A 24,665-nucleotide genomic window follows, 5' to 3' on the forward strand; every position below is an offset into this window, starting at 1 on the left:
ACAGTAGAGTTGCCGTAGCAGACAGTAACTGAGAACGTAAGGTTGCTCTCATTGGTGGCTCGGTAGAACAGCAGCATCCCCTTGCAGGCCACCCCAAACCTCTTCAATTGGTGGAGGAAAAAAAGCCTGTGGTGGGCTTTTTTGATAATGGCAGTTATGTTATCCTCCCATTTCAAGGTGGAGGGTAAGGGTTAGGGTTGGGGTAAGGGTTACGGTTGGGGTAAGGGTTATGGTTGGGGTGAGGGTTAGGGTTACGGTTGGGGTAAGGGTTATGGTTGGGGTGAGGGTTAGGGTTATGGTTGGGGTAAGGGTTAGGGTTGGGGTAAGGTATAGGGTTAGGGTTGGGGTAAAGTACACATGATTTACATCATGTGTACACATTCATAAGGAAAGTCTTTGAGGGTTTGCAATACAACTTAAACAAACACAACTTTCCTCTTGTAAAGATGAAGGAAGAAATATGATCGTAAACCTACAGTATATTTTAGACTGCAGCTTTTTTCTCCAAAATGATTTGAACTAGAAAGATTCTCAAGAATAAAACGCACCCATCCACAAGTCAATGTATCATGGGAATGGTTCTCTATAAATCGTTTTATTCTGTTCCACTTCCCCAACACAACAGTAAATCTGAAAATTATGTAGCAATAACTGTAGCTACAACTTAAGACTTGAGTTGAGTTGTAGCAACAACTGTAGCTACAACTCAAGACACTAGAGATTGCTAATGGCCACAATGTGCATAGTGCAGGTTTAGGATCTCAGCTCTCACATAATCTATCATACAAACAACCAATGTGCATTGTATATATATGTACATATATGTGTATAGATATATAGATATTGGAATGTATATAAATATTTATATTAGGGGTGGAGCAGTTAAAGAAATCCCGGTTTGGTTCATATCAGGGTTTCTTTGGTTCAGTATGGTAAATGGTTTGGTATGGTAAGTTTTTGGTAAAGAAGGGGATGAAGGGGAAGTGCCCGTAAAAACAAAATAGATATAAATATAATATATACATATTATGGGGTTCCCCCAAACAGTGTAAAAGTGGTGCTGCTTCACCAGCGAACATTTAAAAATAGGGCACAAAGATATTTCATTTCTAATGGTCTAATTGGTTAAAACACATGTTTTAAATGCTGTGTGGAGGAAGTCAGTGGTTTTCAGAGTCAATCTTGGTCCAAGTGTGACTCTGTTACAGCAGAGCTTCAACGCAACGTAAGGCACACCAGACGAGCCACGGAGCGCCTTAATATAATGAGAGATAATGTGATGACTTTAGGTCTTGTTCTGTGTTTAATATAATGAGAGATAATGTGATGACTTTAGGTCTTGTTCTGTGTTTAATATAATGAGTGGTAATGTGATGACTTAAGGTCTTGTTCTGTGTTTAATATAATGAGTGGTAATGTGATGACTTAAGGTCTTGTTCTGTGTTTAATATAATGAGTGGTAATGGCGCTGTGATGCCAAGGTTTTGAGCAGTGCTGGAGGTTATAGCGTTGCTGTTTGGTGGCGCCTATGTTCAAGGTCTCATTGGAAACAAGAGCCACTGTTCCAATGAAGACCCACTGCTTTGAATGTATGGGGGTTCTTTAAATTATCAAAAACTAAAAAGGTGGTTTGTACATTGTGCAAAGTTTAAATTAAATTGCACCGCAGCCCAAGCTCTATTCAGGAGCATGTGAAGAAATGCACTATTGAAGACGATGGAAGGCCAGATAAGAAAAAATGGAATGGTATTCATTCCCTTAGCAGCCTGTTATTATCAGGTAGAGCTGTTTGATACCGGTCGCTTGGTGAGGAGAGAGATGTGGAGGTGCTGGCGGTAGTCGACAAAGGACCGCCTTTGTGATAAAGACGTTTTACAAAGTGAGTGAGTGAATCTTTTCAAATGAATGTACACTTTGATTGATGGTATTTGACAAAGGATATGCCAATACTGCGACAAAGCGGGTAAAAAAGGGGTGTAGCCAATCGTGTTAGGGTGCCACCAAATGAATAAGTCTAGTGACTACACATCATCCCAGACTGAGAGGTTTCACTGGGTACCGTGATTACTGCACCAAAATTTCTTTGAACTGAATGAACCGATCAATGCATGCCCTGAACCAAGAAACACTTCTGATTTTATACTTGAACTTTTCCATCCCTAGTAAAAAAAAAAATATATATATATATATATATACACAGTATATATACTGTATAAATGTTGATATGTACATATCTGTATGTTGGTATATATGTATGAATACATATTGACGTGACCCTAACATCTAACCCACCTTGGCCCTCCTGCTGGGGTCCCGTCCCTGGCCCCTGAGTCTCTTGGAGGAGGAGAAGGTGTACTCCAGGTCCTCCTTGAAGTCGTAGGGATCCTCCCCGGGCTCCCGGGGCCCCTCGGACCCAGGGCCCGGCCGGACCAGGCTGAAGGTCTGGACGTGCTCCTTCACCCGCTCCTCCGAGATCTTGAAGATCTTCTGGGTCTGAACATACAACCTGGAGAACACAAGAGCCAGGTACGACTCATTTATGAGCTCCTCCTAACGAGCACCGTGAATAGATACGTAACGTTCTAAGAGGAGGAGGAAGAAGTGAATACTTATGAAGTAACCATGTATATTCCAACTGTACGTTCCAACTGTAGTGCACACCGTACACAACTTTATCAAATCAATCACATCCAACAAGCTTCAAGATTGCTCACAGATTCCTAATATTAGAATGCGGACACAACCTTTGGTCTTGGAGTCGAGCCCCATTGGACGCTCATCCCTGATGGAGCGAGGATTAGGTCAACAAACCCTGACCATAACCCAAACCTGTCTCACTCACCGCTTCAATGCCAGCCCGTCGGAGGCCGTCTCCATCTTCACCTCCCCCAGGCGATCGACGGGGAGGTCGGGGGGCTTTGGGTCGGCCTTGTTGCTGGTGGGCATGCGGTAGCCCCTCCACCAGCCCACCCTGGTGTCCTTGGGCTCCAGCAGGGCTGCGTACAGGGCCGTCTCACTGGGCATCATCCCCCCAAACCCGGACGCTCCTCCCCCCACTCCTCCGTCCGGGCAGGGGGGCAGGTCCACGGGGCCGTCCAGCAGGGGGTCCCGAGGGTCCTGGGGGTCCTGCTCCTGGGGGTCCTGCTCCCGGGGGTGTGGACTGAGCGTGGGGGGCAGCGGAGAACTGGGGGAATGCAGCAGGGACCTGGGATTTGCCCTCCTGCCGTCCGAGAGGGTCTTGGGGAACCTACAGCCAGGCCCGGAGGGGGGGTCCAGACAGGGCTGCTGCTCCAGGGAGGCCAGACCCCCCAGCGGTGGACCGGAGGACGACTCTGGATCCAAGTTGGCATCGGCGGCAACACATACGCGGTGGTGGAAGGGGGGGGCAGCAGCTGGCCGTTTGGACGGCTTCTCCCCCTTGTCACTCTTGTCGGAGCCTTTGGCATGCTTGGCCGAGGACAGGAGGTAGGAGGAGGAAGAGCCGGAGGAGGAGGAGGAGCAGGAGGAGAGGACAGAGTTGGCCCCGGCCGACGGGTTAGCGGTGGACTGGTTGGCGGCGTTGGCTTTGGCCTGCTGCTTGGACCTGTAAGCAGGAGAGAGCTGTCATGGCGCTGGTTTGGTGATGTTCGCATGATACGCCTAATCTACCCCTGATCATTTTAATATTTGAAATACTGTTTTTAATTATGTGTAATACTGTTCATTTAGTTATTTCTACTCTATATAATTGTAATATTTAAGAAGCGTTTTTAATTATGTCTAATACTGTTCATGTAGATACTGTACTCCTTATCATTTTAATATTTAAAAGAGCTAGTGAGTCCAGCGTTTTGGATGAATTCGAACACTATGTAATTTAAAATAATGCGAGTTGATAGCCCCTGAAAGAGGGGGGCCTGTTATCCCCATGGTTACGACCCATGCCATGATAATTTTTTAGAACTGCCACACACCATAGCGTTATACTATAGGTGTCCGGAAAGCCTAACATTCCCGTGGATACCGCAGTCCACCGCTGCCCAGACAGAGCTCCACACGCCCACACACACAGACACACACAGACCAGAGAGAGCTCCACACACACACACACACAGACACACACAGACCAGAGAGAGCTCCACACACACACAGACACACAGACACACACAGACCAGAGAGAGCTCCACACACACACAGACACACACAGACCAGAGAGAGCTCCACACACACACAGACACACAGACACACACAGACCAGAGAGAGCTCCACACACACACACACACACAGACCAGAGAGAGCTCCACACACACACAGACACACACAGACCAGAGAGAGCTCCACACACACACAGACACACAGACACACACAGACCAGAGAGAGCTCCACACACACACAGACACACACAGACCAGAGAGAGCTCCACACACACACAGACACACAGACACACACAGACCAGAGAGAGCTCCACACACACACAGACACACACAGACCAGAGAGAGCTCCACACGCCCACACACACAGACACACACAGACCAGAGAGAGCTCCACACGCCCACACACACAGACACACACAGACCAGAGAGAGCTCCACACACACACACACAGACACACAGACACACACAGACCAGAGAGAGCTCCACACACACACAGACACACACAGACCAGAGAGAGCTCCACACACACACAGACACACACAGACCAGAGAGAGCTACACACACACACACACACACACAGACACACACAGACCAGAGAGAGCTCCACACACACACACACACAGACACACACAGACCAGAGAGAGCTCCACACACACACACACACACACACACAGACACACACAGACCAGAGAGAGCTCCACACACACACACACACACAGACCAGAGAGAGCTCCACACACACACACACACACACACAGACACACACAGACCAGAGAGAGCTCCACACACACACACACACACACACAGACACACAGACCAGAGAGAGCTCCACACACACACACACACACACACAGACACACACAGACCAGAGAGAGCTCCACACACACACACACACAGACACACACAGACCAGAGAGAGCTCCACACACACACACACACAGACACACACAGACCAGAGAGAGCTCCACACACACACACACACACACAGACCAGAGAGAGCTCCACACACACACACACACACAGACCAGAGAGAGCTCCACACACAGACACACACACACACACAGACCAGAGAGAGCTCCACACGTAGGACTACTTCATGATGTAGGACTACTGGGGGTGGGTTCATGATGTAGGACTACTGTAGGACTACTGGGGGTGGGTTCATGATATAGGACTACTGTAGGACTACTGGGGGTGGGTTCATGATATAGGACTACTGTAGGACTACTGGGGGTGGGTTCATGATATAGGACTACTGTAGGACTACTGGGGGTGGGTTCATGATGTAGGACTACTGTAGGACTACTGGGGGTGGGTTCATGATATAGGACTACTGTAGGACTACTGGGGGTGGGTTCATGATATAGGACTACTGTAGGACTACTGGGGGTGGGTTCATGATATAGGACTACTGTAGGACTACTGGGGGTGGGTTCATGATGTAGGACTACTGTAGGACTACTGGGGGTGGGTTCATGATGTAGGACTACTGGGGGTGGGTTCATGATGTAGGACTACTGGGGGTGGGTGGGTTCATGATATAGGACTACTGTAGGACTACTGGGGGTAGGTTCATGACGTAGGACTACTGGGGGTGGGTTCATGATGTAGGACTACTGGGGGTAGGTTCATGATGTAGGACTACTGGGGGTGGGTTCATGATGTAGGACTACTGGGGGTGGGTGGGTTCATGATATAGGACTACTGTAGGACTACTGGGGGTAGGTTCATGACGTAGGACTACTGGGGGTGGGTTCATGATGTAGGACTACTGGGGGTAGGTTCATGATGTAGGACTACTGGGGGTAGGTTCATGATGTAGGACTACTGGGGGTGGGCTCATGATGACCTCCTACCTGTAACAGGAGCAGGGTGCCCTGGCTCCTAGGTCGTTGAAGTCCCACGTGGTCACCCCGTTGGACACCTCGTCCATTGACATCAGTTCATTGCCCTCAGTCCACCTATGGGTGAATAAATGAATGGATGAATTCTAAGCCGGTTGTACTTATTTTTTATATGTCCATTGGTTAAGATAAGATAAGATACGATAGTCCTTTATTAATCCCCCTTAGGAGAAATTCACAAGTGACCAGCAGTACAGTGGGAAAAGGGAGTGCTAAACAAGAGTATATATACAAATAAATTTACCAATTTAAATAAAATATAATGACGGTTAGGACACCCTTACCACTGACTATCCTGGACCATCGGATGGCAGTTCTGTGGATCGGGACGAGGGAACTGAAGACATGGGGACTAGGTAGACTAGACTAGAGGAAGAGTTGTTACTTCAGTTCACTTACTTCTGCTGATGCTGGTTGAGATAACACTCTCTCCACGCCTGATGAACCACATGGTCAGTTAAACTTTTCCCAGAATGCTTAGGGCTCAGGTTGGTCACCCCGATGGTGGTTTCTTGAGGGGTAACACTAGAGACCATGGTCACAAAGCCACTGTCCGCTGAAATAGCACACAACAACAAAATGGCCTCCGTCAGAAGGTGGATGAAACTGTATTTTTCTTATTTCAATATACCTGTGTGACATGTAGCCTCATTACAACATTGTAATATATGCAAAAATACCGTGGGCAACCCCAGGGTTAGTTATATTAGCATAAACTATCACAGTCTATTAAAGATGTTTTTATAATATATACAGGGACAATACCACCGCTATGATAAATATATCACTACTAGTTCAGTACGATTGTCTGTATGTACTTAATGGTTTGTTTATCTTAGTAATTCTACTGTACACTTAATTTGTTTTCTATTGTCTGACCTTATTGTCTGCACGCTCGTTTGGAAAGTTTAATTATGGCGCATTTCCACCACAGGGTGTGGGTCGGTTCAGTCTGCAAAGGTGCGGCACGGGTCGCGTTTCCACCGCCAAAAGTGGGCGTGACCTGGACTGAGCCGTATTGAGCCGTACTTGTCTCACAGTACTCCTCCGTTGAGGTACTGAGGCGCCTGAAAGGGTCCCGGCAAGTTTGAGCTACACACGCCGTCCGTTGATTGGTTGACGGAATCGCTTCCGTGGCTATCACCGTCCGGCTTAAACCCTGCCAACCTTAAGGGTACTGGCGGCGGTGGAAACGCGCGCCGTAACTGAGCTGAGCTATACCACACCCTCACTACTAGGCTGAGGCGTGCTGGGTCCGAAGCGTACCCGCCGGTGGAAATGAGCCATTAGATGTTTATTGAGTGTTTTTGACGATGTGCTCACAGTTTCACAGAGAATCAGATGGCTTTAATAAATCAATATTTTCTCAATCGATTGTCTGTAGTTATCTGTATGCTTAATCTAAATTGCAATAAGAGTTCACCAGGTTCAACACTCTTTAATTATTTGTCATTATCTGGGCAACTGCCATTGGTTCATTGGAGAACAGTCAATCAATTTCCCTGAAAAGGTTCTTATCATTTGTCCTTTATAGAATGGCCTTGAATGGCCTTGAATGGCGTTTCAAATCACATTTCTTCTTCTTCTTATGACCAAGCATAGGTGTTCTGCATGCACTGTGTTTGCGCCCAGTGCCTAGTGTAAACGTACCTGAGCAGGGCTGTTCGGGGGAGGTGGGGGGCGTGAGGGGCGCGCTGCAGTGGCTGGGCTCCCGGTGCAGGGCGGGCGCCCCTGGTGCCGGCGGGGGGCTACGCACCAGCAGGTCGCTCTGGGCAATTAGCACAAAGGCAGCTGGATAGGTCATCCTCACGCCACCTTGGAGAGAGGGAGGCAGAGGGAGAGAGAGAGAGTGTCGTTGCTCAAAGTGAGAGAGCAAAGCGACCACGGCCATCTGTTTGAACCGCTGCTCTGGAAAGGTAAAACAAAATAATTATAAATAAGAAACACTCCATTTTTGACACGGTTTTTAGGGATGGTCTGGTTTTTCATGAATATATTATTGCACTGCTGCTGTTGTACTGGAGCCACTTCACTTAAGCCATTACCCACATTGATTCATTCAACAGTCTGCTGCTGTAAACATATGTATTGACAAACGTACTTAGCATAAATCAATGGCATATTATTATTCCACTTGATTTTTCTTGCTGTATCAAACAAAGACCCCCCCCTCCCCCCCAAGACCTCTGTTCATCGCTATCATTCCAAGGAATAAATAATCCAACGCGGGCGATTCCTCTGCAGTTGTTTAAAGTCCCTAGCTGGCTGCTACCTTTGATTTCAGACAAGATCGGATCAATAACAAAAGGGGGTAGACAGTCGATTTTAAATTATTAAAATATGGGAAATACCCCCCCACCACACATACACACACACACACAGCCTTGCTTGTAACCCCTGGCCACACTGTGAGGCTCTGGAGGTCTACGTAGATCACTGCAGCCACAGCTCACTGCAACCGCACTTTGCTGATGACTATCGGCTCAATGCCAGAGCGAGAGCGAGAGAGAGCACGAGAGAGAGAGAGAGCATTGTGAGAAACAGTGAGAAATAATCAATGCGTATCCTCATTGTTTGCCATGCGACATCAGTAAGATCAAATTGGATTCTCACACTAGAAAGAGCTTGATTCCCTGTATTGTGCATGTGGTGGTGATGGTGTGGTGGTGGTGATGGTGTGGTTGGGGTGATGGTGGTGGTGGTGGTGATGGTGATGGTGGTGGTGGTGGTGGTGATGTGGTGGTGGTGGTGATGGTGATGGTGGTGGTGGTGGTGGTGGTGATGGTGGTGGTGGTGGGGGTGGTGATGAGGTGGTGTTGGAAGTGGTGATGGTGGTGGTTGTGGTGGTGGTGGTGATGGTGGTGGAGGTGATGGTGGTGGAGGTGGTGATGGTGGTGGTGGTGGTGGTGGTGAAGGTGATGGTGGTGGAGGTGGTGATGGTGGTGGTGGTGGTGGAGGTGATGGTGGTGGAGGTGGTGATGGTGGTGGTGGTGATGGTGGTGGAGGTGGTGATGGTGGTGGTGGTGGTGGTGGTGGTGGTGGTGATGGTGGTGGTGGTGGTGGAGGTGATGGTGGTGATGGTGATGGTGGTGGTGGAGGTGATGGTGGTGGAGGTGATGGTGGTGGAGGTGGTGATGGTGGTGGTGGTGGTGGTGGTGGAGGTGATGGTGGTGGAGGTGGTGATGGTGGTGGTGGTGATGGTGGTGGAGGTGGTGATGGTGGTGGTGGTGGTGGTGATGGTGGTGGTGAGGAGGATAGTGACACCATTTCTTTGCTTTTCGCAGGCTGCTTACTGACTAAAGATCAAAAATGAATTGGGTGTCGACAGTCACAGTGCGTTTACATGACACTCAAGAAAGTCAAATTATTGGTGTAGTCCAACTATGATTGGATTACTAAGATGCATGTATACACCTTAGTCGAGCTAAAATCTAATCGAATTGGGTTTCTCATAGTCGAATTAAGACCCCTAGATAATGCGATACATAGTCGAGTTAAGCGTGCATGTACAGAGTTGAATTGGATTATACGTTGAATTGCGTTCTGCGCATGCTCAAGATCTTTTCCCGGGGCCGTGAGCCGGAAGTAGAAGGAAACGATAGTCGTGTTGTTGTCGCCGTCGGAAAACGAGAAACAGCGATTTATTTAAAAAGGTGGCGCAGAAGATGGAGGAAGCCGGTGAATGTAGTTACCCCCTATAACAATTGTGTCCCGGCCGCGGGAGCGTGCATGGCATGCATTCATTAGGTGAAAGCACACAGACACTATGCTTCAATTTCACCCAAGGCTGAATTAAAAGTACACGTTTTTCTAAATCTGGGTCATCAACGAGGTTGTAAAGTAGTAACTTCGGGCTTTTTTCTCCCAACGTGTTTACAATCTTTATTCATTCCTTGCGATGCGGTGGGGAATGCCGTATACGGATGGGCAGCGGAGGAGCTGCTCCGGTGGGAGAAAGATGTTTTCAGTAGACAGCTGTCAACTCACTTCAGATAGGCGATTTATTTAAAAAGCTGGCACAGAAGATGGAGGAAGCCGGTGTCGTGCCAATGTAGTTACCCCCTTTACCCCCTGTATCATCATCAATATGCATTCACTACACACTACGCTTCGATTTCACCTAAGGCTGAATTAAAAGTACATGTTTTTCTAAATGTTGCTCATCAACAAGGTTGTAAAGTAGTAACTACGTTCTTTATTCATTCATTGCGCCGCAGCCGAACTGACCGGGGTATTCTCTGATATTATGATTCTTACAGACTGCGTCAGGTTCTCCGACTCTCTGGTACTTCCACAACAAGTAAAGACTCGTAGTGGTGTTTATCTCGCCCATGTTGAGAAGGAATTAGGGGAAAGGAACTTTGGCTTTGACTCTCTGAAGTCCAGATTGAAACGCGACATGGAGGAGAAAGCGATGTTTTCAGCAGACAGCTGTCAGTTCACTTCGGGACCATATCATTTCTCCGACGCTCCATTGTTCCGACCTCGTATGCGGACTCCTCCGCCGGCAGAGCCAGCTCCTCCGGTTGGAGTCGACATACGACCGAGAGGTCGGAACAATGGAGCTTCCGAGAAATTATATGGACCCGAAGTGAACTGACAGCTGTCTACTGAAAACATCTTTCTCGAATGAAGGCACCTGAGTTTGTTGTTGCTGGTGACGTAAAGAGGTCAACCGGTGGCTCTACTACCACTAGTTGGAATGGGTACAGCGCCACCTATCGTACCGGGGAATGACACGCTTCGGCCAATGAATCGATTTACTCACCGCCATGTATACTCAGACAATTGCAGTTGTCCAATTGCGGAGCATAGTGGAACTATGGCTTTAATCTGATTAAGCTGTGCATGTAAATTTACTGACTGCGTTAACCGTGTGTGCAAAGTAAAACAAAACCTCTGGAATCCAGCGAGAGGGTCTTTGCAGTGTGTCAATACTTCTCTCTGGTACTCTGGGAGTTGCTTCCCTCCTGACCTACCATTCGCCTCACTTCAAAAGGGCAACACCAAAGGGATAATGTATCATTACTGCAAAATAAACCCCAACCGCTTCGCTGGACATTATGTAATTAAATATGGACAAAAAAGGATTATATTGATTTATAAATTATTTCATTGCTTCCGCTACATAGATAGATTCTACAATTGGAATGTTGTGTCCATAGCAACGATCTGTTCTTGAAAACAGTGGTCTGCTAGACGAAAGAACGCCTAGTTGACCAATCAGGTTTGAGTCTTCAACATAGACGTGTGATAATTAAAAATATCACATGTGAATACATTTTGAAAGATCCTTCCTTACCTACGATGACCTCGACCGCCACGTGACATGTGGGGTCATAGGCCCGCTCCGCTGGCTCCCTGTCCTGCTCCAGGTCTCCTCCTCCTCCTCCTCCTCCTCCTCTCTCCTCCTCCACCCTGCACAGCACCATGGGGTAGAAGTAGCTCCACTCCTCCATCAGTTTCCTCACCGCCGGGTCGCTCATCTTGTAGGCCTGGCCTGTCAACGTGCCGCTTAGCCCGTACGGACTCAGGATCACTACGAAGATACAGTTGACACACACACATACACACACGCACGCACACACATACACACGCACACACATACATACATGTATACACACACATACACAAGCGCACGCACACATATACACACATGCATGCACACACGCACACAAGCAGGAAGAGATGGATAAAGAGGTGAGTTGGGAACCATACATATATATAGATATATAGATATAGATATATATATAGATATAGATATATAGATATAGATATATGTACTGGTATATCGATTCATATATCACTCCTTCTCAAGGTCTACCTCCCATTTGTGTTTTGGGAGAATTCCTTGTTTTACTTTTCAGGGTTGAGGCATTAAGGATGAATGTGTGGCCCTGTTCTGAAGGGCTGAACAAAACACACCCCAGCACAACACAACACAATACAATACAACAAAACACACCCCAGCACAACACAACACAACACAACACAACACACCCCAGCACAACACAACACAATACAATACAACAAAACACACCCCAGCACAACACAACACAACACAACAAAACACACCCCAGCACAACACAACACAATACAACAAAACACACCCCAGCACAACACAACACAATACAATACAACAAAACACACCCCAGCACAACACAACACAACACAACAAAACACACCCCAGCACAACACAACACAATACAATACAACAAAACACACCCCAGCACAACACAACACAACACAACAAAACACACCCCAGCACAACACAACACAACACAACAAAACACACCCCAGCACAACACAACACAATACAATACAACACAACAAAACACACCCCAGCACAACACAACACAACACAACAAAACACACCCCAGCACAACACAACACAACACAACAAAACACACCCCAGCACAACACAACACAATACAATACAACAAAACACACCCCAGCACAACACAACACAACACAACAAAACACACCCCAGCACAACACAACACAACACAACAAAACACACCCCAGCACAACACAACACAACACAACAAAACACACCCCAGCACAACACAACACAATACAATACAACAAAACACACCCCAGCACAACACAACACAACACAACAAAACACACCCCAGCACAACACAACACAATACAACAAAACACACCCCAGCACAACACAACACAACACAACAAAACACACCCCAGCACAACACAACACAATACAATACAACAAAACACACCCCAGCACAACACAACACAACACAACAAAACACACCCCAGCACAACACAACACAACACAACAAAACACACCCCAGCACAACACAACACAATACAATACAACACAACAAAACACACCCCAGCACAACACAACACAACACAACAAAACACACCCCAGCACAACACAACACAACACAACAAAACACACCCCAGCACAACACAACACAATACAATACAACAAAACACACCCCAGCACAACACAACACAACACAACAAAACACACCCCAGCACAACACAATACAATACAACAAAACACACCCCAGCACAACACAATACAATACAACAAAACACACCCCAGCACAACACAACACAACACAACAAAACACACCCCAGCACAACACAACACAACACAACAAAACACACCCCAGCACAACACAACACAACACAACACAACAAAACACACCCCAGCACAACACAACACAACACAACAAAACACACCCCAGCACAACACAACACAACAAAACACACCCCAGCACAACACAACACAACACAACAAAACACACCCCAGCACAACACAACACAACAAAACACACCCCAGCACAACACAACACAATACAATACAACAAAACACACCCCAGCACAACACAACACAACACAACACAACAAAACACACCCCAGCACAACACAACACAACACAACAAAACACACCCCAGCACAACACAACACAACACAACAAAACACACCCCAGCACAACACAACACAACACAACAAAACACACCCCAGCACAACACAACACAACACAACAAAACACACCCCAGCACAACACAACACAACACAATACAACAAAACACACCCCAGCACAACACAACACAACACAACAAAACACACCCCAGCACAACACAACACAATACAACAAAACACACCCCAGCACAACACAACACAACACAACAAAACACACCCCAGCACAACACAACACAACACAATACAACAAAACACACCCCAGCACAACACAACACAACAAAACACACCCCAGCACAACACAACACAACACAACAAAACACACCCCAGCACAACACAACACAACACAACACAATACAACAAAACACACCCCAGCACAACACAACACAACACAATACAACAAAACACACCCCAGCACAACACAACACAACACAATACAACAAAACACACCACAGCACAACACAACACAATACAACACACCCAAGCACAGCACAACACAACACAACACAATACAACTAAACACACCCCAGCAAAACACAACACAACACAATACAACACAACACACCACAGCAAAACACAACACAACACAACACAATACAACACAAAACAACACACCTCAGCCCAGCCCACCACACCACAATACAGCATAATACAACACAACACAATACAACACACAACAACAAACACCAGGATTGCACAACACAACACAACACAACACACAACACCTCACACCACAGTACAACACACCACACCCCACCATTGCACAACACAACACAATACGTCTGACCACAATACAACACACCACACCACAGCACAACACAACACACACCACAACACACCACACCACACCACAACACACCACAGAACAACCCCAGCACAGCACAACACAACACAGAACAGCCCCAGCACAGCACAACACAAAACAACACAACACAACACAACACAGAACAGCCCCAGCACAGCACAACACAAAACAACACAACACAACACAACACAGCACTGAACACTGAAGTGACATCCTGCCAGATGTTCTGAGGGGTGGTGTTCTAGTGTTGATGTTCTGAGGGGTGGTGTTCTAGTGTTGATGTTCTGAGGGGTGGTGTTCTAGTGTTGATGTTCTGAGGGGTGGTGTTCTAGTGTTGATGTTCTGAGGGGTGGTGTTCTAGTGTTGATGTTCTGAGGGGTGGTGTTCTAGTGTTGATGTTCTGAGGGGTGGTGTTCTAGTGTTGATGTTCTGAGGGGTGGTGTTCTAGTGTTGATGTTCTGAGGGGTGGTGTTCTAGTGTTGATGTTCTGAGGGGTGGTGTTCTAGTGGTGATGTTCTGAGGGGTGGTGTTCTAGTGTTGATGTTCTGAGGGGTGGTGTTCTAGTGTTGATGTTCTGAGGGGTGGTGTTCTAGTGTTGATGTTCTGAGGGGTGGTGTTCTAGTGTTGATGTTCTGAGGGGTGGTGTTCTAGTGGTGATGTTCTGAGGGGTGGTGTTCTAGTGTTGATGTTCTGAGGGGTGGTGTTCTAGTGGTGATGTTCTGAGGGGTGGTGTTCTAGTGTTGATGTTCTGAGGGGTGGTGTTCTAGTGTTGATGTTCTGAGGGGTGGTGTTCTAGTGTTGATGTTCTGAGGGGTGGTGTTCTAGTGGTGATGTTCTGAGGGGTGGTGTTCTAGTGGTGATGTTCTGAGGGGTGGTGTTCTAGTGTTGATGTTCTGAGGGGTGGTGTTCTAGTGTTGATGTTCTGAGGGGTGGTGTTCTAGTGTTGATGTTCTGAGGGGTGGTGTTCTAGTGTTGATGTTCTGAGGGGTGGTGTTCTAGTGTTGATGTTCTGAGGGGTGGTGTTCTAGTGTTGATGTTCTGAGGGGTGGTGTTCTAGTGTTGATGTTCTGAGGGGTGGTGTTCTAGTGGTGATGTTCTGAGGGGTGGTGTTCTAGTGTTGATGTTCTGAGGGGTGGTGTTCTAGTGTTGATGTTCTGAGGGGTGGTGTTCTAGTGTTGATGTTCTGAGGGGTGGTGTTCTAGTGTTGATGTTCTGAGGGGTGGTGTTCTAGTGGTGATGTTCTGAGGGGTGGTGTTCTAGTGGTGATGTTCTGAGGGGTGGTGTTCTAGTGGTGATGTTCTGAGGGGTGGTGTTCTAGTGTTGATGTTCTGAGGGGTGGTGTTCTAGTGGTGATGTTCTGAGGGGTGGTGTTCTAGTGGTGATGTTCTGAGGGGTGGTGTTCTAGTGTTGGGGTGACGAAGGCAGGGGGTAAACCTTGGACGGCGGAGGAGGAGGTCTGCGCCAGGTGGATGTGGTCCTCGGTGATGTGGTAGGCAGGCTGGTGCTGGGAGATCTCCACGCTGGTGCACACGTTGCTCTCCCCGTGGAGGAAGAAGGAGAAGGAGCAGGACAGGTGCTCGCTGGGCAGGCAGACAGAGAGACCAACGTTATACATTTAGATATTAGATATCTTTGTTGTTTGATGGTCTCAGAAGACCACGACTTTCAGGAAGAGATCTTGAATGACATGGAGGCATGATCAATCATGCAACGCACCGTGGAAGTATTCTAGAAAAACACACCTGTGGTGAAACCGATTTAAACCGTGTTTTACAACAGGGGTTCTACGAAACTGAATAATAAATCAACCTGATTGTGGTGTGCCAGAGCTACGTCTTCATTACTGACAGCCAATGAGAACCCTGTTTCTCTTGAAGACTCTGCCCATCTTAAGTCCCTCTGTGGTCCAGACCTTCAGTCCATCGGGGATGGAGAGGCTGAGCTCGGGACAGGACATGGACTCATGGACTCATTCTTAGTGTGGGGCCTCATGTTTTTATTCATAATTTTATTTTTTAAATGACACGTGGAGAATGTCCACGGAACACATAGTCAGACAACGTTTGAATATACAAGAAACACAACAGTGGCAAACAACCTTCTTACATACACCACACCAGCACCCCTATCGCATTTATATCATTCTATTCATCTATTTCTGTTGTTAGTATTGGTTGATGTTATTATTATTTACTCCTTATTATTTAAGTACATTTTTAAGTAAACTTAATTAAATTTGTCTTGACGAATAATTAAAGCAACAACCATCCGTCCATCTATCTAACAATCTATCTATCTAGCTATAATAATTTTCATGAGTGGAAATTACCATAAACTACACTATGAGCTTTGACTATTCAAAATACAGCTTTACATCCATTTGCAAAAATAGTGACATGAAAGAGCTAACGACGACTTCCTCTAATGATTAAACTGCAAATTAATCTATATGACGCACCTTTGTTGGCCCAATGCGGCAAAATAAACTTTTTAAGAACACACCCTTTCTTGGGTGCACATCCTACCCAGGGTGGACACCGCGGGACACCTCTGGCCAACAACACCCATCACCTCCACCCCTGTGTGTTCAGCTCCTTAATGCATGGACGCCCTCACAGTCAGCAGGCCCTGGCTTTATCTTCCTCCAAGAGAGTCACCTCTCACACATTTCTCTCTAATAATTAGTAATTGGCCGTTCCAGGGATCTCCACGGGGAGAGCCCCCAGACGTCGTGAACCCCCAGCACTCTGCCACCCAAGTGCACTTTAATGTCAATTCATTCCCTTGATGTCTCAGCACCATGCTGACGGTGAAGTTTGAAGTGGATGTATTCTTTAACTATACTATTATGATATTATGTGTTCATAATAATATAGTGGATAGTGGATGACATTTCATATCCCCCCCGCCCCATACACACACACACACACACACACACACACACACACACACACACACACACACACACACTCACTATGTAATGGGTGTTGCTATATAAATGCATGCAAGTAATTATTATGAATTATTATGCTTTAATAAAAACAATAATGGTCCCTTTAACAAAATTGACGTTTCTGTCAATGACATCACCAGATGCCATTGACTTCACTCTGGGACAAACAGAAACACATGGGAACTATTCCTTGCTTCCTGCTATTGAGAGTGAGCCCCGGTGGCCTGCAGGTGGCGCTGAAGGCATCGACCAGACGAAAGAGGCCAGTTCCTCAGCTTTATAAACATTCCTGACACTCCCCAAGAATAACATGGCTTCATAACTGCAGCCTCAGCGATGGCTCGTGAAAAAAAAAAAACATCACCAGCAATTAGACCAGAGATGGAAAAAAACAAGCAACTAGATCCACATGAATGTAGAAACCTGTTTCCCTCACATGTGGGGACAATTATTGGAAGGACACATCAAACACAAACGCATTTCCTCTCCAAGATCGGTTTCTCCCAAAACACACGCAAGACACACAAGAATGCAAACACTCACACCCATGACCGCGCGCACACACACACACGCACCGAATAGCCCATCGCTATCACTGACCTCTTTTAACTTGTATTTTGCTTCAGAGCCAGTGTTTCCATATTTGTACAAAACAACAATGCGTAAGTCAAATATAAAACGCATTCAGTATTCAATGTCACTGAGTACTTCCATAGTGTCCTCGTGCATCATTACACCATTACACCATATGAGGCGCTAAAAATAGCAGCATGGCCTGGCTCTGGGGAAAAGTTTCAATTCAGAGCACCAGGCGAGCCAACCACACACACACACACACACATTCACACAGAGACCCACAAACACGCATGCATAAACACAAACACAAACACACACACACACACACACACACACACACATAAACAGAAACAGACACCCTCACATATACATGCAAACACACACAGACAGACACTGACATACAAACACACACATACTGTATGCATACGTACATACAGAAACACACACATATGCATACACACAGAGATACATGCACACACACAAACACACCCACACACACATACACACACACACACACACACACACACACGCTGCAACACTTTCCATTCCCTTTCTCCCCTTCTTCAGAGCATATGTTGTCTACTGCTGTCACCTGCTGACGGTGCAGCGCTGCTTCCTGAAGCCTTGCCTTCGGCCATGACCAACAACAAAAACAACAACAAACATAAAACAATAACGACAACTACGCTCTCTGGGTTCATAATGAGGCCAACCGTGTCTTGGCTAATGGAGGCGATCTCAAACTAAACAAACCTGAGGAGGACTTTAGTCCAAGGGATCATGAGAGACGTACTACTAACACCAGCGCCGATGCACAGCGGAAGGTCATCAGCCACAAAGGAAAAAAAAACATCCCATAATTCCATGAGTAATGTTGTGGCCACGGCGCTCCAGACCACTCAGGGCTGTGATACGATAGGGGGGAACACAGGAACATCTCTTCATGGGGAGGTGAAGTGCAGCTGGGAGACGTATGGCCTCTGTCCTTTCAGAAAGGGCATTTTCCTCCACAGTAAGCATGTCCACGCGGACACACCTGCGTCCTCAGGGATATTTGTGCAGCCTCTGTGTGTGTGTGAGTGCCTGCCTGTGTGTATGTATTGTGTATGTAGCTTCTGTGTGCATGAGAGTGTGTGTGCATGTGTGTGTGCGTGTTTGAGTGAGCATGTTTGTGTATGTGTTTGTGTGTGTTTAAGTGAGCATGTTTGTGGGTGTGTGTGCATGTGTGTGTGTGTGTGTGTGTGTGTGTGTGTGTGTGTGTGTGTATGTTTGAGTGAGCATGTTTGTGTATGTGTTTGAGTGTGTTTAAGTGAGCATGTTTGTGGGTGTGTGTGCATGTGTGTGTGTGTGTGTGTGTGTGTGTGTGTGTGTGTGTGTGTGTGTGTGTGTGTGTGTGTGTGTTTGAGTGAGCTTGTGTGTGTGTGTGTGTGTGTGTGTGTGTGTGTGTGTTTGACAGCGTGTGTGTGCATGAGAAAGGGCAGTAGGCAGGGCTGTGGCGGCTGCAGAGAGCACTGGTCTGGTCCGGGTGAGGGGGTATTAATAAATGAAGGGGACTGATGGTGGAGACTGGCTCCACGGCTGACGGTGGGGGAGGAGGGGGAAGGGGGGAGATAGAGACAGAGAGGAGGGAAGAGAGAAAAGGGGGAGATGGACAGAGGAGAGAGAGAGAGATAAAGAGGGGAGCAGGGACTAAAGGGAAGGTGGAGGTTGACATGTAGAGAGAAAGGGGAGGGAGGGAGGGAGAGAGAGAATTTAATTATTTGTAACTATGTGTTGTTTTGTTATGTTTGTCAAATACTTCGAGAGAGAGTGATAGAGAGTGAGAGAGAGTGAGAGGGGGAAAGAGAAGGAGTGAGATGGTGTTAGAGAGAGATAGAGAGATTGAGAGGGAGAGACAATAGAAAGAGGTAGAGGGAGACTGGGGGCCATTACAATGGCTCTACACTTGCTGTACACACTGTTGAGATCATAGCTAGCTTTAATGGCCATCTAACGCAATTAATACTAACAGGGAAATCAATCACCTAGCACGAGAATGGCCCATGGCATCATCAATAGCTACTACATGGCTATGTCTGTTAACACTAAATCATGTGTATTGGCATGTGAGGAGCCATATGGTCCCATGTTATGATATTCATACATGTGTTTGTGTGCGGGCAGTATCTGTCGGTGTGTTAAAATTAAAATTATTTTAATGCTAGATGGTATGAATAGGATTGTTTGCTGTATTTGTATTTTACTATTTCCAAATTTCCTCATGGTACAAAATGAGTTTGGTTGGGAGATTGTTTCCAGTCTGGCAGGTAAAAACCAAAATGCTCTAGACAAGAGTGATGGAACCCATTCATGAAACAAACCAATACTTATTAGTATATATGTGTGATATTTTGATATCATTATTATGTAATTCAACAACCCCCATATAGCTCAGACATATAGAAGGAAGAGGAGCACACAGAACATTCCTAAGACCATGTGCCATTATGGAGGGACATCCTCATCCCCATTCTGTCTGCTCTACTGCTGATCTCTCATCTCCCCGATGGTCGTCGGGCAAACACCATGCCTTTCTCTCCCTGTGTCGTCCCTATCTGTCTCGCCCACCTTACATAATCTGCGTTATCTCATCATGTGTGTGTGTACTGGCAAGGCTGATTTTTTCAAGCATGCGCGCGCACAGGTTAGACAATGCTAATTAGGAGAGGAAGAGAGAGAGAGAGAGAGAGAGAGAGAGAGAGAGAGAGAGAGAGAGAAAGGATGCGTGTTTGTATTGAACCATCAATCCGAGCACTGTGTGTAAACATCCTCTCTGAAGGTCTATATAGGTTCAGTGTTCTTCTTGAGATACATTTAATATACACATGAAGAAACAAAACATTTACCCACAGGCAGGGCAAGCATTCACCTTCACTCTCCCATGTGTGTGTATGATAAAGAGATGCATAAACACACACACAAACACACAGATATACGCACATATGCTCACAGAACACACATGCACACACATACACACACGTGTGTGATAGAAAGAGGCGTGCATGCCGCCCTGTGAACACAGCAGTTAGAGGACTGCGGCTCCATGTTTTATTCATGGTCCCCCGCTGGTCGGTTGTAGCCAGTGATGCTATCAATGTGTTCTCACTCTGATACTCAGCTCCTCTATGGATTCACAACCAGGAGCTGCAGTACTCACACATTCACACACATCACACATTCACACACACACACACACACACACACACACACACATACACACACACACACACATGCTAGTACGCACACACACTGTGTTTAAACATCATTAAAAGGGAACTAAACAAAGTAATTTACAACCGATTCTTTCCCCAAATGATTAGCAGGTAGATAAGAGGAAGTGTCTGGTGGAGGGGCCCCCCTGCCAGGTGGAGGACAACCTATTCCACCTCACTGGACGATCACTGGGCACTCCATTTGTTGGCCATAATTGGGAAGAAAGGGGTGTGTGTTTGGATGGCCATTGATGTGATGTATCACCTTCATTTATATTGATCCATGTCCCTACCCCTCCCCCTCTCTCTCTAGCCCTCTGCATCCGTTGGCTCTCTCACCGTCTGTCCCTTTATCATTGACTCACCTCTGCCACCTCTGCCAGAGCAGCAGCAGTGTGTTAGCAGGGGGATTAGCTGAGTTTATTAACATTGGGAGGGTTATAATAATACAAATAACTATATTAATAACAATAATACATGAAGTGATATATATTTATAACAACATAAGCCAATCTGCCTGTAAAATGGGAAATCCTGCATTTCAAACCCTATACAGGTGTATTATAACTAACTCCACATTCACAGCTTGATGTTGTCTTCATTGATTCCCATTCTACAGTCTCTGCTCAAACTAGCAGTAGCCGTTTTCACACATGTCCTTCACCTTTTCGTTGCATTTGTATATCAGGACATTGGACCCTGAGGGTGATTCACAGTCAGTGTGTTTACATGACACTCAAGAATATCGAATTATTGGGTTAGTCCGACAATGATTGGATTATTAAGATGCATGTATACACCTTAATCTGACTAAAATCTAATCAAATTGGGTTTCTCATAGTCGGATTAAGACCCCTAGATTATTGGATTGTTAGTCGCATTAAGTGTGCATGTATACAGTCAATCGAATTGGAATTGGATTTTGCATTCTGCGCATACTCGAGATCTTTTCCGGGGGCCCTGAGCCGGAAGTAGAAGGAGACGGTAGTCGTGTTGTTGTCGTCATACACATATAAAGAATTCTTATTTCTTTATAAATATAAATATTTATTTATTTATTTATGTTTATGGTTGTCGCCGTTGGAAAACGAGAAACGGCGATTTATTTTAAAAGGTGGCGCAGAAGATGGAGGAAGCCGGTGTCGTGCCAATGTAGTTACCCCCTATAAGGAGTGTATCATCATCAACATGCATTCAGTACACACTACGCTACGTTTTCATAAGACAGCTGTCAGTTCACTTCGGGTCCATATCATTTCTCAGACGCTCCATTGTTCCGACCTCTCACTACTCCGCCGGCAGAGCCAGCTCCTCCGGCTGGACTCCGGCTGGACTCCGGCTGGACTCCTATGGCGGCTCTGCTGCCAGAGGAGTCCACATACGACCGAGAGGTCGGAATAATGGAGGGTCGGAGAAATGATATGGACCCGAAGTGAACTGACAGCTGTCTACTGAAAACATCTTTCTCGAATGCCGCCTGAGTTTGTTGTTGCTGGTGACGTAAAGAGGTCAGCCGGTGGCTCTATTACCACTAGTTGAAATGGTTACAGCGCCACCTATCGTACCGGGCATGACATGCTTCTGCCAATGAATCGATTTTCTCACCGCCATGTATACTCGGACAATTGCAGTTGGAGCAAGGTCGAACTATGGCTTTAATCGGATTAAGCTGTGCATGTAAAGGTACTGAATTATTCACACTTGATGCCAGATATGCGGACATCCGAGATCAGTTCCGACATCAGTAGAATCAACGGGGGGTTTAGGGGGCTTGCAAGGGGCGGGATATGACGTAAGGTCTAAGTTCGCAGGAGGCGGGATAAGTGTGGCTGCTGTCACTGTAGTTGGTTTTGGTTTGACCGCAGACAGCACGGAGGCAGAACGGGCACAACTCATCGCCATCATCTTGAATGTTGCTGCAGCGATACATCATATATTCCATTGCATCCACAACATCCGCATTGATCGATGAAAGATTGGAGCATGAGTTAGAGACAAAAATAAGAAACGATGAAAAAGAAAGGCGTCGCGAACGACTGCGTTACCGGAGGAAGAGAGCTTCTTTTTTTTTGCTTCATTTCACATCTAACAAACACTAGGACAATTGTAGTTGATTTCTGTGTATAACTGAGAAAATGAATACATGCCTATAAAAAAAAAATCGATATACGCGTGCAGCTGTGAACTCATGTATTGTAATTGATTGTATGACATGTACTTTTAGGGTTATGGTGCCCTATCTTTTAGCGTTCACCACGAATGACTCTGAAAAGCAGTGCCAACATTTAAATATGTTTTAACCATTCAGCGAACAAAAGGCAACAGGCTGATTTTAGGGTGCCACTCAATGACCTGCTAATGTAGACCGAAACATCATCAACATGCCCACTCAAATGGTGTGAAATGAAGACTTTCTACTTCTCATTCACATATAAGGTAATTAACATTTCCGCCGGCTAAAATACTACCTCAGGGGTAGTATTTGTTTTCAGGATACCAATGTCAGGATATGTCATTCACATTTACGGCCCATCGGGAGAATAGCGGGAGAATAGCAGGCTTTACGTGTATGTGTGAAAGCAGCTATTGGTAATCTAGCATTAGCTTTGAAGACTTTTATGTTTGCTTTAGCTTTCTGCTAAATCTTAAATCTACAATGCTTCTATTTTTTATTTTATTAGTAACTTTGCCTTTATGTTCTCAATTTCTAAAATGCATTTTTTTTAACTCTGCCTTTCTAAAATGTTTTTTTTTTTTTTACTTTGCCTTTATTTTCTATCTATTTTACTTTTTACTTATCTATTATTTTATTTTATTGTATGACAATGTTTATATGTGAAGCACTTTGAGTCTGCCTTGTGTATGAAAAGTGCTATATAAATAAAGTTGCCTTGCCTTGCCTTAGCATCTGGCTTCTCCTTAGCATGGTGCTGTTCCCTGCCACTGCATTCATAGGTTCATGACTCACAATGCATGTAGTTAATCAATCAGCCTTAGCCTCCACTTAAGCTATTAAATCCAATATAAATCACACAAGAACCGTTTCAAACTGGAGGTCTCTCTCAGAGCTGCGCTCCACAGAGTCTTGATACACACACAGCATCATGCTTGTGTGCTTGGGCTCCAAGGGAAAGAGCGCACTTTCACCCAAAGCAACCTGCGACCATGTAGTCTGTTCAGAGACAATGTCCTTCATGAAGAGGTTAGAGTGGCTGAGGCAGCCTGCCCTGCAGGGAGACGGTGGATTAACCTTCTGACTAGGAGTCACCAGTAGACCGGACTATGCTGCTGGATCCTATGGGTTCCTGCTTATTACGCCGGAGTAACACGAGTAAATATTCACATAGAAGGAAGCAAGCGGTGCCTCATCCTTTTGAATAAGAAGAAAGAAAGGAAGGAAGAAGAAAGTCTGGACTGTGGGAGTGGGACCGTGTCTCTATAGGTCTGCCGGGAGCAGACCATAAGCCACGTGCCCATTCTCTGTACATAACGGGCACAGAATATGTCACAACATCCTAAAGACCTTGGTCACCTACACATGTGTCACATGCCTTCGGAACGGTCGTTAAACAGCCATTCAGTGGAGCCA

The 24,665-nt window shown here is 46.2% G+C and overlaps 1 protein-coding gene across 1 annotated transcript in view; it reads right to left on the reverse strand.

Annotated features, from left to right (window-relative positions):
* LOC311367817 (mediator of RNA polymerase II transcription subunit 13-like) overlaps positions 1–24,665 on the reverse strand; it is a 93,935-nt gene that overhangs the window by 24,156 nt on the left and 45,114 nt on the right. Inside the window, exons 5-11 of the mRNA XM_084486647.1 lie at positions 15,731–15,876; positions 11,339–11,575; positions 7,687–7,851; positions 6,436–6,592; positions 5,989–6,093; positions 2,843–3,583; positions 2,293–2,506 (exon numbers count right to left, since the gene is read on the reverse strand). Coding sequence (XP_084342773.1) covers positions 2,293–2,506; positions 2,843–3,583; positions 5,989–6,093; positions 6,436–6,592; positions 7,687–7,851; positions 11,339–11,575; positions 15,731–15,876 — 1,765 coding nt within the window. The remainder of the gene's footprint in view (positions 1–2,292; positions 2,507–2,842; positions 3,584–5,988; positions 6,094–6,435; positions 6,593–7,686; positions 7,852–11,338; positions 11,576–15,730; positions 15,877–24,665) is intronic.

This window comes from Micromesistius poutassou, assembly GCF_964030765.1.
Source record: "Micromesistius poutassou genome assembly, chromosome: 22".
Taxonomy (NCBI): Eukaryota; Metazoa; Chordata; class Actinopteri; order Gadiformes; family Gadidae; genus Micromesistius; species Micromesistius poutassou.